At 41.4% G+C, this 13,839-nt stretch overlaps 1 protein-coding gene across 7 annotated transcripts in view; it reads left to right on the top strand.

Moving 5' to 3' along the window:
• Positions 1-10,166, top strand: part of LOC124112269 (dynamin-binding protein-like) — a 48,627-nt gene extending 38,461 nt beyond the window's left edge. For 4 of the 7 annotated variants that reach the window (XM_048385812.1, XM_046472296.2, XM_046472295.2 and 1 more), the window contains 7 exons: positions 438-566; positions 1,475-1,618; positions 3,389-3,568; positions 4,156-4,344; positions 6,653-6,860; positions 7,096-7,340; positions 8,192-9,921. In XM_048385812.1, coding sequence (XP_048241769.1) covers positions 438-566; positions 1,475-1,618; positions 3,389-3,568; positions 4,156-4,344; positions 6,653-6,860; positions 7,096-7,340; positions 8,192-8,371 — 1,275 coding nt within the window. In that variant the 3' untranslated portion in view covers positions 8,372-9,921. The other 3 variants (XR_007218717.1, XR_007218718.1, XR_007218716.1) reach the window with 3 other exon arrangements.
• The last annotated feature ends 3,673 nt before the right edge of the window (positions 10,167-13,839 follow it).

Genomic DNA, 13,839 nt, shown 5'->3' with positions numbered 1-13,839 from the left:
AGTTAGAAAACGGTGTTGCCGCGATATCTCAAGAACTAATCGCTGGATTGTCTTCATATTTGGAACTATAGTGTATATACAGACACCGCATACACCTGTCAGATTTGGTGACCTTGACCCCATTTTCAAGGTCACAGCAGGCAAATCTGTTTTTGGAGTTGGAAAACGGTGTTGCCACAATATCTCAAGAACTAATCCCTGGATTGTCTTCATATTTGGTACTATGGTGTACAGGCGGGGGATATTTCGTCACTCTGTGACAAATACTTGTTATATTTTGGATGACCCCCCGTGTCCTTGTAAATATTTTCATGATCCTCTCTCAACACATCATACACACACACCACACACACACACACACACACATACACACATACACACACACACAGATTGAGTGTTATTCACTGTACATGTTTATACATGTTGTTGTTGACCAGGAGTGTGTCGGGGCAGAGGAGAGTCTGGTAGCGGACATTGTTGACCTGTATGATGGACAACCCTCAGAGGAGGTCAAGATGTACAAGGAAGTCCAGTGCAAGATTGTTGGACCACTGCTGCACACATTTGTGAGTAGAGATCATTAGATGTTTCATTCTGAGATGAGGTGTGTGTTGTAGCGGGCGAGGGTCAGGGTGTGTATGTGTGGGCACGTGCTTGTGCTAGTCTGGGACAGTGCTGGTTTTATATTGCTAGCCCACTGAGATACCATGTTGCAGGGAAGGGAAACAACAAGTACCATCTTTTGATGTGTTTTGGTATGACATGGCCGGGGATCTCACCACTGATTTTCCGCTCACAGTAGTCTTTTAACAAATGGGCTGTTGTAGGCTAAGTTACTATATCCCTGTGGGGAAATCAGAGACAGAATATAGATCTGCAGTACAGGCGTGTTCAAATATCAAAGGCAAGTAAACTTAAATTTTCAACTTGTCCTGCTGAATTAGAGAAAGAAAGAAAACTTTACTTTGAACAACAAAACTTTATTAACTGAAGCAACAGATAAAGGAAGATGCGCATCTTGATGTTTATCATTAGAGCCAACTATAATGGGTGTCCGACTCTGTGGCTTGGCTGAATGTGTTCATGTTATCAACCACTTGTTTGCCTGGCCCAGACTAGATTACCGACAGATGCTGTGATATAGCTGGAGTATTGCTGCAGTGAAAAATAACAAACAATATCAGAAATCTTTTTACAAGATTAATGCATCAAACTTGTATTTTAAATCTATGGAAATGTCAGAGCAGGTTGTGGAATGTGATGTTAGCCGTTCTGACATTACAGTGTCATGTGAACCTTTGAGCTTGCTTGTTCTTTTCTAAGTATACATGATAAATAACGATTAAAGGACAAGTTCACAAGGATTCATTCTCTTAGCCTATTCTTCTTTCACCTAAATGTGCAGTGCACCCCTCTTGAAAGAAAATCTTATCTCAAGACAATGCTATTGATCAGCCTACTTTATGCTACACAGAGATGCACTGTGGAGGAACAAGTCCTCGTCCCACTGAGTCAACTCATACAGATGTTTGATGGACCCAGCAATGTTATAGAGAAGAGGTTTGACAAGATGTTGGACTACGACAGTCAGTTCAGGAAGGCGAAGGACAACGAGAAGGTATGGGTAGCCGTGGCAGATGTATGAGTCATGATGAAGTGGGAATTACTGTTTGGGACGTTATGTCCACAAGTTTATCATATAAAGGTTTGTGCTATCATTGTGAAACTAATCCAATAAACTTGGCACCAGGATCCGATCAACATGCAAATGAGGTCGGCCAGCAGGAACTACTTTCAAGATCCATGCATTGAAGCAGTGCCTCCTTTCTCCATAAGGCGTGGACTTAAGCTGCTTAGATTGGGGTTTCCCAATGTCACCCTGTTTCTGTACAAACATATCGCTGCAAATCATTGGGCACTATATGTTGAATTGGGTGATTAACTCATTGTGTGCATACACAGTTTCCAAAGCTCCTTTTTCGAGTGAAATTAAAAAATCCATCTTAATCTTAAAAATCCATTAGTATAAGAATGACATTTTATGATTAAGAGATTATTACCCTTGTGTGATTCCATATCATAAGTATATTAAAAGTATGTATTTTCATTCATAATGTATGATATTTACTCTATGGAAACACGCTCAGGTAATAACCTCTATTTATGTGTTGTGTTGGTGAATCAGATCAAAAGATGAATATTTTCAGCATGAGAGATGTGTATAATTTCTTTTCAAGTTGACCTTGTTCAGGACTTTCTGCAGGATTAGCTGAGTATTGAAAACTTTGTTGAGATGTTAACAATGTCTTCATGACGTCAGTGGTGACATCAATGAGTGCATTATGTCAACAGTGGTATAGAGCACATGAAATCATTATTACACATGTGTTTGTATGGATTTTGATTGACTTGTTCAGTTTAGACCATATGGATAATCATTGTCAATGTTCCACAGTGAATCTGCAGAAATGTGCTCATCTGAAACCAGAGGTTATTTAATTATCAACCATGTCAGATATAAAGATTAGAAGTCATTTATTTTATTTGGGTGGAAAACTGTTTGTGTGTAGTGACCAGGGGTCCGGAAACCGTCATATGCGCCAGACATGTCCGATTGGGAATCTCAAATGTCCGGTTTAAAATATTGCTTACCGGACATTTAAATTTTTCTGTCCGGACATTCTTAAATTTTGACCGGACATGATCAACAGTTAGGACTGAGCAGTTTCTGTCTGCAGTTGTAACACAATGAAGATTATCTACACTGACAAGCTTTGTTTGTTATGATTGCTGTAAATACATCGTACCTACATGATAGTCCAAGCAGTCAATCACTGTAATAGGTAATAAACTGAGTTGACACTGATTAATCGAGGATTAATTACTGAGAACATCTTGTTAATTTGAGAGAAAGGTGTTTACAACTGTACATAAATACCTTGCATTACCTCATTATCCTCACAATGCTACGATACGTAACCTCAGACAAGAAGCGAAAGCGTGACGACAGCCAGTCGACCGATGCAGATCAGTCGAGCGGATCTGCCAAACCCTCAAAGTTTGGACGATCATTTGTAAGTCGTGGCTAACGACTTTCACTTGGTTGACATACAATGAGGATTGGCAGATTTTATTGTTATAGTAGCTAGTCGTATATTGAATCTTGATTGACCGCCATTTTGCTTTCTGTGACGATCGATATCATTTTTTTATGGTCAATAATTAAGTACAGATGAAAAAAGTATTCAAATAACTATTGCTATCAACGATATTTTAGTATTTGTGATTATATTATCTGTCTTGTTTTTAAAAAATCTTTAGTTAAAAAAACTTTTCCCGTGAGGACAGTACCACTGACTGTACATGTTGTGTTGTTGTGTCTGTTTAGAATGATGCCCTGCAGACAGCCAAGAATGACTACGAGGCTATGAACGCTCAGCTCCTGGACGAGCTGCCCAAACTGTTTGGTCTGGCGTTCCAGATGCTCACAGACTGTATGGGGGCTTTCACCAAGGCTCAGAAGACCTTTACAGATCAGACTCTCAAAGCAACATACACACTTGTGCAGGTGGGCAATTAAGCCAAATACATAATAATGTGGTCCACAGATGACATCGGCAGAGATCTGGGGATTCTGAGTAAGAATACTGGTTCCCAGCAGCTAGGTGGTCAGCCTCAGTGACTTGGTTGACTGCATGTCACCATATCTCAATTGCTCATGATGTTAATCACTTGATTGTCTAGCCCAGACATGATTATCTACAGACTGACTGTTATAAAACTGGAAAATTGCTGAGTGCGACGTTAAACAACAACAAACATGGGGTGGCACATAGGTAGTGTTTAAAGTGTTAGCTCATCAGCACCTGTATCCAGTTTGATTCCCCATGGATACAATATGTAAGATCTGTCTTTGTTGACCCCTGCTGGATTACTGGGTGATGAAGATTAAAACCCTACTCACAAACAAACACCAAAAATATGTCATTATCCTATATTTTTGCGTATTTTGTCTCGAATGATATGCATGGGCACAACATTTATTTTTTTTAATGTTAGGGGTTAGGGTTAGTGTTAGGGTTAAATCCTCCTGTAACAAAAATAGTCACCATTTAAAGGATTGCTTTATCCAGAGCATGTTATTGGTGATTTCAGTTGCCCCTGCTGTTGAGTTCTGATGCTGGTGTGATAGAGACATTCAACATGAACCACACCACAGCTCTAGACAAGGTCTCCGCTCTCATGTTCATCCCTCGGGGGTTCAATCCCAAAATGGAATCACTGAAGCTGGACAAGAAACAGAAGAGGATGTCAGTTGACCAGGGCAGTGCTGGCCGGACAGTGGTAGGTCTTCCTTTGTGTTATTGGATTGTAGGAAATAGTCGACAAGGGTAGTGCCTTCCAGACAGTGGTAGGTTCTCATTTGTGCTTTTGGATTGGTGGAAATAGTGGACCAGTGCTTGATGGACAATGGCAGGTCTTCCTTTGTGCTTTTGGATTGTTGGAAGTAGTTGACCAGTGCTGGATGGACAGTGGTAGGTCTTCCTTTGTGCTATTGGATTGTTGGAAATAGTTGACCAGTGCTGGATGGACAGTGGTAGGTCTTCCTTTGTGCTATTAGATTGAAGGAAATAGTTGACAAGGGCAGTGCAGGCTGGCCAATACCGGTAGTTGGTCTTTGTTTATGATGCAGCATTGGAGGAAATTATTGGCCAGGCAATGGCAGGTCTTCTTTTGTGTTGTAGATTGTAGGAAATAGAGGAATTCGGTGTTGAAAGAGTTTGTTGTGTTGTAGATTGTAGGAAGTAGAGGAATTCGGTGTTGAAAGAGTTTGTTGTGTTGTAGATTGTAGGAAGTAGAGGAATTCGGCGTGGAAAGAGTTTGTTGTGTTGTAGATTGTAGGAAGTAGAGGAATTCGGTGTTGAAGGAGTTTGTTGTGTTGTAGATTGTAGGAAGTAGAGGAATTCGGTGTTGAAAGAGTTTGTTGTGTTGTAGATTGTAGGAAATAGAGGAATTCAGTGTTGAAAGAGTTTGTTGTGTTGTAGATTGTAGGAAATAGAGGAATTCGGTGTTGAAAGAGTTTGTTGTGTTGTAGATTGTAGGAAGTAGAGGAATTCGGTGTTGAAAGAGTTTGTTGTGTTGTAGATTGTAGGAAGTAGAGGAATTCGGTGTGGAAAGAGTTTGTTGTGTTGTAGATTGTAGGAAATAGAGGAATTCAGTGTTGAAAGAGTTTGTTGTGTTGTAGATTGTAGGAAGTAGAGGAATTCGGTGTTGAAAGAGTTTGTTGTGTTGTAGATTGTAGGAAGTAGAGGAATTCGGTGTTGAAAGAGTTTGTTGTGTTGTAGATTGTAGGAAGTAGAGGAATTATGTCTCCCCCTGAATGGAGGGAGACATATTGTTTTTGGCACGGTTCCCGTCGGCGTCGGCGTCGGCGTTCCCACCGTTTCCGGACCATAACTCAGAAACCGTTTAATATTTTTTCGCGAAACTTTGTATACACATTGACCCAGCACTGAAGTGGTGCCTTTTGCTATTTAGAGATTTTTTACATTTTTATTTTTTCTCGTTTCCATGGAGATAAGTTGAACATAGGCTCTGAATGGGGGTAAGCTTTGTTTCCTGACCATAACTCAGAAACCGTTTAATATTTTTTCGCGAAACTTTGTATACACATTAACCCAGCACTGAAGTGGTGCCTTTTGCTATTTAGAGATTTTTGACATATTTATTTTTTCTCGTTTCCATGGAGATAAGTTGAACATAGGCTCTGAATGGGGGTAAGCTTTGTTTCCTGACCATAACTCAGAAACCGTTTAATATTTTTTCGCGAAACTTTGTATACACATTAACCCAGCACTGAAGTGGTGCCTTTTGCTATTTAGAGATTTTTTACATTTTTATTTTTTCTCGTTTCCATGGAGATAAGTTGAACATAGGCTCTGAATGGGGGTAAGCTTTGTTTCCTGACCATAACTCAGAAACCGTTTAATATAACGTGAAGTAAACGAATGAATGGGGGTTAGGGGAGTGGGGGGAGACATATGTTTTTACGAGTAAAAACACTTTCTAGTTCGGTGTTGAAAGAGTTTGTTGTGTTGTAGATTGTAGGAAATAGAGGAATTCGGTGTTGAAAGAGTTTGTTGTGTTGTAGATTGTAGGAAGTAGAGGAATTCGGTGTGGAAAGAGTTTGTTGTGTTGTAGATTGTAGGAAGTAGAGGAATTCGGTGTTGAAAGCGTTTGTTGTGTTGTAGATTGTAGAAAGTAGAGGAATTCGGTGTTGAAAGAGTTTGTTGTGTTGTTGATTGTAGGAAGTAGAGGAATTCAGTGTTGAAAGAGTTTGTTGTGTTGTAGATTGTAGGAAGTAGAGGAATTCGGTGTGGAAAGAGTTTGTTGTGTTGTAGATTGTAGGAAGTAGAGGAATTCGGTGTGGAAAGAGTTTGTTGTGTTGTAGATTGTAGGAAGTAGAGGAATTCGGTGTGGAAAGAGTTTGTTGTGTTGTAGATTGTAGGAAGTAGAGGAATTCAGTGTTGAAAGAGTTTGTTGTGTTGTTGATTGTAGGAAGTAGAGGAATTCAGTGTTGAAAGAGTTTGTTGTGTTGTAGATTGTAGGAAGTAGAGGAATTCGGTGTTGAAAGAGTTTGTTGTGTTGGCAGCCTGCAGCCGGATCCAGCAGCCCCCAGAGTGACAGCCAGCGTGTGTATCTCCGTCAAATCTACCCTGAAGCCAAGCTCCATCGTGTCGGCTACACATATGCTGCCCTCGACCTCATGGACTTGTCCTTGAATGAAGGGGTCATGGTGGGGGTCATCAAGGTCCAGGACCCCATGGGCAACAAGGACAAGTGGTTTGTTGATGATGGAGGTCAGTGAGATTTTTAGAACAACAGAAGTAAACATTCTGACTGGGTTCCTTACGTTATTTATAGAAATATATCTTGTTGTTTTCATTCCCTGTAAACAGTATTATTTTTGAGTTATCAGTAAATTTATGTGATGACAGTTAGTTTGCATCAAGGATTGTCTGACGGCATAATATATATATGCCTTCTGTTGATTTTCTGAGGCGAAAATATACATGTACTTTTTCTCGATTACAGTGCAAAAAGGTTTTGTACCAAAGAAGATCCTGTCTCCCTGGGCAGGTGAAGTAGCAGCGGGAGGAGTGGGTGGTGCAGGTTCCTCCCCCTCAGGTAGTCTCAACAGTCTGATGATGGAGGAGGGCCTGGAGGGCCTCGGTAACGACACCATGTCTGACATCATCTCTCTGTCGTCCACTGCTAGTCAGGCATCAGTCTACCCCAGTCTTACCCCAGAACCAGTCCCCGAGGCATCACCTGAGCAGGTAAAGAGGACAATATCACAAAGAGTGATACCCCTATTTAGTGCCAAATAGATTCCACATGGGGATTCGGGGTTGGAATAGGGCCTTAGCAACCTATGGTGGTCGTAAGAGGCAACTTTATAGATCAGGTGTTCTATCTTAGTGACATGGTTGAAGTGTGTCATCATACCCTGACGACCTGGAATGTTATCATGATATCAATCACTGAATTTACTGACCTTGATCATGTAGGTGAGGTAATACTGAGTGCAGCATTAAACAACAAACAAACAAACAAACAAACAGCCTGAATAGGTTCCCATCAGAAAATAAAAGAATGATGAGTTACCAGTCTTAGTCCCTGTCATAGGCTTGTAAAACCCTCCGCCTGGAGAGCGGAAGGTCCGGGGTTCGATCCCTGACCGCGTCATACCAAAAGACGTTAAAAGATGGTACTTGTTGTTACCCTGTCTGGCGCTAGGCATTAAGTGGCTAAAACAAGGACTGGTCAGCTCGGAGTCAGAATACTGTGTCTGAGTGGGGTATTCATGTTAAACTGTGGCATGGTATCTCAGTGAGCTAGCACTATAAATCGGCATCAGTCAGGACTAGTACAAGCAGCCACACACACACGTGCATGCACGTCACTATATAAGTGCAATAATCTTGGATGCGACGTTAAACCCCATTTCACCTCACCTCGTCTCGTAAAACCCCATTAACAACAGTCATTTTTCTCAGGGTTTTCTGCATGTTTAACACATTTTATGAAAGCAGATCTTTAAATCAAACGCTATGGATACCAGCTTATACATGCCAGGTTCAGGGAATGTCACACCCCAGTAACTCTGTCCTGTTCTTGTCTGTTGCAGTATTACTATGCAGAGTTTGCCTTCCAGTCCCGTGGTGCAAGTGAAGTGTCCATGTTTGAGGGTCAAGTGGTCACTGTGATAGCCAAAGCTGACAAAGAGGGTAACACCGAGTGGTGGTTGGTTGATGCAGATGGTAAGCGTGGTTATGCACCAGCCAACTACCTGAGGCCGATGTCATAGCGCATGGCGTCATACACAGAGAGAGCCATGCAATACAAAGAGACGAGCAGCTATTGTCAATGTGAGACACAATGCTTCATCAGAAGAAGAGATCAACTTGCACCTCTATGATGTTCAAGCCTGGTATGGATCAGGTCTTTGAAATTGACAAGTGATGGTCAAGTGAGCGATGGTCTCAGGTCAAGTACTGGTCAGACAAGCAGAGAGTTGAGGTGACCTTGAGGTGTCCTTGAGGTGCTGCATCTGTGTCAGGGTAGAAGGTCACCTGAGTTCCTGTGGATTGGTTAAGATTCAGGTCACACGTCTGTGGACAAGGACAAGAAGACCAGCAGTGTGATGTGTGGCTGGGACAGGGGAACAGTGTTACTGAATGGGTCATTGATGGCCTGGCCAAGATTCACTGTCACATGTCTGTCATGATGGACAAGAGCTCCAGCAGTGTGATGTGGGCTGGGACAGGGGAACAGTGTTACTGAATGGGTCACTGATGGCAAGGTTCTTTTGAGAAAACAGTCAAGTGTACACTGCAATGCACCCAGTGCCACAACACCTCTTCTCCGTACCTAGGCTCACCTGCTAATCAAGTGATCTGTGAAGGTTTAAATTGTATCTTTCAGAACAGTATGTGCTGACAGAAAGGTTTCAACTGTTGTTCCGCAGAGGGAATTATCAACCATGTTTACCAGTAAAAATACTTCTTTCAACATGTTCAATTGAGAATTGTAGTAAAGTTTGAAATTCATGCAAGTTCACAAGCCCAAGGCTGCTAAATTGTACTGAGGACAAGTAAGAATCCAATGATGGTAGTCTTCAAGGCTGAGAGCATTTGAGGGCTTTAATTTTGATATAAATTTTGTATAAATGACATTTATTTTCAAATTTCCTCCATAGAATCTATTAAGACAAGTGATTGGCAAATATATTGCTCACTGTTGATGAACATTGTTAATTTGGTTACTGCATGCACATCACACTTGATCGCAAGCAGCTTGGTGGTTAGGTATTTAGTTGGCATTTGATGTGAGACTCTAGATGTGGTTATAGCCGACAAAGTGTCAGGTGGTCACTGAGGGTAGATTTTGACGACTAACCGGCTTTGCTGTGGAATGTTTGTAAAACAGCATTGTTATGCATGCATGTCTAGAAACACCTGGAGGATCATTAATAGGAATGTGTCACTTGAACAAATGCCTATGGATAGGCACTTACAAATGGCACATTGCTATTTATGATGGATGATGTTCTTGGATACTCAGTTAACATAGGACTTTCTGATTATCAGTCTTTCTACACTGATGTCACCTGGTATATCACCTGAATAGGAGAACTCACTACATGCCTGTTGGAATGTATGAAGGTCCTGATGGAGAGTATTGGGGATCCTGTTGGAAGGTCTTGATCGGGTCCTGATGGAGAGTATGGGGGATGCTGATGGAAGGTCCTGATGGAGAGTATGGGGGATCCTGTTGGAAGGTCTTGATGGGGTCCTGATGGAGAGTATTGGGGATCCTGATGGAAGGTCCTTATGGAGAGTATGGGGGATCCGTTTGGAAGGTCCTGATGGAGAGTATGGGGGATCCTGTTGGAGGTCCTAATGGAGAGTATGGGGGATCCTGTTGGAAGGTCCTGATGGAGAGTATGGGGGATCCTTTTGGAAGGTCTTGATGGTCCCTGATGGAGAGTATGGGGGATCCTGATGGAAGGTCCTGATGGAGAGTATGGGGGATCCTGTTGGAAGGTCTTGATGGGGTCCTGATGGAGAGTATGGGGGATCCTGTTGGAGGTCCTGATGAAGAGTATGGGGGATCCTGTTGAAAGGTCTTGATGGGGTCCTGATGGAGAGTATGGGGGATCCTGATGGAAGGTCCTGATGGAGAGTATGGGGGATCCTGTTGGAAGGTCTTGATGGGGTCCTGATGGAGAGTATTGGGGATCCTGTTGGAAGGTCTAGATGGGGTCCTGATGGAGAGTATGGTGGATCCTGTTGGAGGTCCTGATGGAGACTATCGGGGATCCTGTTGGAGGTCCTGATGGAGAGTATGGGGGGTCCTGTTGGAGGTCCTGATGGAGACTATCGGGGATCCTGTTGGAGGTCCTGATGGAGAGTGTGGGGGATCCTGTTGGAGGTCCTGATGGAGAGTATTGGGGGTCCTATTGGAGGTCCTGATGGAGAAATAGGGGATCCAGTTGGAGGTCCTGATGGAGAGTATGAGGGATCCTGATGGTGAATATGAGGGTTTCCTGTTCGAGGGTATTGATGGGGGTCCTGATTCTTACAAATACAAAGCTTATCATAGGCTTATGTGCAATGTAATAAAAATGAAAACTACTAGTTTATTTTCTTACTGTATGCAAGTGTGAGTGTTGTATGTTGAAAGAATGACACTCACAACTACTCTGTTTTCAAATTACAATGTGATAATATTCTGAGACTGTTAATGATCTATATTTTTCTATGTATGTAATACAAATTAGGATTTGACAGTTCTGTTAGCTATAACCTACTTAACTTTAGAAATTATTCATCTGTAACTTAAGTATTAAATATAATGTGTATTCAGCATGTTCGATAGTGTTCATTATTTATGTTTTGAGTTTCCCTCCTTACTTTGAAGCTTGGATGAAGATTTTTCTGTGTCTAGCAGTATTAGCACTTCTGTCTGTGATCCTTATGTTTATTAGGGTGTAAAGATTCACCCCCGGTTCAGTTCATTGTCATGATTATGATACAAGTATTGTATTGAGAGGTCATGTACAGATACAAAATGATAAAGGTATATACAAGATGGATCACATAAGTGAAAATCAAGTTTCTAGGGGTATATTCATACATAAATCATTATTTTGATTGACTTACAATTACTAACTATACTTTGCTTGGGTGCAGTGTTCGAAATAAGTGCCTGCCCGTAGGCCTGTGACAGGGAGATCTTGTGTTGGGCCAGTAGTTGTATGGGTCCTTCAAGTCTGCTGATAATTTATGTGCCGATATATTTGTCACAATAAATTACAGTTTTTTTAAATGAGGGCCTGAAGAGTTTAGTCAGGGCTTGCAGTGTCTAAAGTCTGTGGTTCACGATGGCAGCCTGAGAATTTTTCAAACACTAATTGGGTGTCTATTAAATCTCTGTAATCCAGGTAGGATTTTAAATTGAGTTGTGCATTGCCTGTTTTTTTGCATTGCAGAATACTGTGATACTTAGGTGAGGTGCGGTCAAATGGGGTTTAACGTCGCGTCCAAGCGACGTGCATGCACGTGTATGTGTGTGTGTGGCTGCTTGTACTTGTCTGGACTGATGCCGATTTATAGTGCTAGCACACTGAGATACCATGCCGCAGTTTAACATGAATACCCCACTCAGACACAGTATACTGACTCCGAGCTGACCAGTCCTTGTTTTAGCCCCTTAATGCCGAGCGCCAGATAGGGTAACAACAAGTACCATCTTTTAATGTCTTTTGGTATGACGCGGCTTGGGATCAAACCCCGGACCTTCCGCTCTCCGGGCAGACGCTCTACCATTAGACCACAGAGGGGGTCCTGTAATACTTAGGTCTGTACGGGGATATGTATTGCAGTATATAGCCCTTAACTTACTGCTATATTTTCTTCCACTGTCAAAGTGCTCTTAAGTTTTTAGATCAAAATAGTGTTCTACATCGGTTTTCCCCTTTTTGTTGGGAACAATCTCGTAATTAAGAGGCTTGGTTGCCTTTGTAACCATGGTAATGCTTACTAATGGGTGTTAATACAGGGACAAATAGCTGTGCATACTAGAAATAAAATTTGTCTGCGATTAACTCTACCAGGAATTTTTTTATTTATTAAATTATTGATCCCAAAGAACTTATTCACATATTTCCTCAATATACCAACCCATTCATATCATATCACAACACATATTATTGCAGGGTTGTATCCAAGGTTGCCAGTGTCCCAGGAACAGGCATCATTCTGGGCTGGAATAAACCCCGGTATGACATGGTGGTCAGAAGACCTCAGTGATGTGAAGATCGGGTGGTCAGGCTCGGTGACTTTGCTGACTTAGTGTGTCATTGTACCCCAATGGCGTGGATCAGTGTTCACAATATCAATCACTGGATTGTCTGATCCAGGCAGGATTATTCACTGGCTGCATCCTATAGCTGTTGCTGAGTGTGGCTTTCCACAACCAACAAATCAGGCTCAGTGACTTGACTGATCGCATGCCATCATGCCACTTGGCATGGATCATTGTTCATGCTTTCAGTCAGTGGTTTGTCTGGTCCAGACTTGACTGTTTACAAGCTGGGTGTTATGGCTGGAATATTGCTGACAGATGTGTTAAGTTAGGATGACAGAAGTTTACTTGTTCTCTTTGATAATGGAATATGTCTCGTTTACCTGACACGGGTAGTGCAATTATTTATCTTCCCATGTATCGGATGATGACATTACTGTCGAGCAGTGTAATGTTTGTGACGGAGTGTATTGTTACAGAACTAACCTCCCATATGATAGTGTAGTGAACATTCTCAATGTTTATATCATGATAGTAAAATGATAAGGTGCTACACTTAGCCAACTGTCCACAGTTTTACAGTTCATAGTTAACTGTAGTGAGTTTTGTCAGGTGATGTGTATATATTTGAATCTGTGTCATTGATTTCTTCAAAGCTTATGCTGTCTTATAAGCATAACATATATGGACACATTTGTGTTCAAATATGCAATTCAGAAAAGATTTGAAAATAGAAAACTAGGTTTTGTTATTACTATTATGTTTATGAATTCACCAAACTGACAGCAGGTCTATAGAACATGGATGTTTCATATACAAAACTTCTTTTTTTCACCTGACTTAAATATGTAAAAAGATTACTTAAAAAAGAAAATTTATAAAAATAGACCTTACTTATAACCAATGAACTGTTTGAGCACAATCATCATTTAGAAATTCAAGCATGTATTGTCAACCTGGGCTTTAAGTCTTAGCATTCCTGTTCTTGATAGTCACCTAATCTACATCATCAATTCATCCCCGGCTTAAATTCCTGTAATGTATTAACAGTGCCTATTCTTTTGAATAAATGTTAAACAGTCAATCTTCACAAATTTGATCCCTAGTCCATTGTATTTGGTTCACCATCCTGGGCCCCATTTCACAAAGCCATCTTAGTACTAAGACAATCATAACTTCCATTTTGACTTACGACTACCATGCGTTACAAACAGCAAGCTACGACTACACAGTGTAGTGGCCATATGGATTCACAGGCAATGTAGGATTGTAGTGTATAAAAACATTACTCGTAACTCCCCTTCCCACTTACAACAGTCGAAGCAATAAGACCGCTGTGTGGAATGGAGCCTGGGCTCACTTGCACAAAGCGAGTTTAACGCTAAGATAATCATAACTCCCATGCTTAACATAGGCTTACAATAGTCATAGCGCTAAGATCGCTTTGTGCAAGTGGGCCCTGGTAAC

This window comes from Haliotis rufescens, unplaced genomic scaffold, assembly GCF_023055435.1.
Source record: "Haliotis rufescens isolate VD_foot unplaced genomic scaffold, xgHalRufe1.0.p SCAF_6, whole genome shotgun sequence".
Taxonomy (NCBI): domain Eukaryota; kingdom Metazoa; phylum Mollusca; class Gastropoda; order Lepetellida; family Haliotidae; genus Haliotis; species Haliotis rufescens.
The sequence above is the reverse complement of the archived record's forward strand: the minus strand, read 5'-3'. Positions and strand labels throughout refer to the sequence as shown.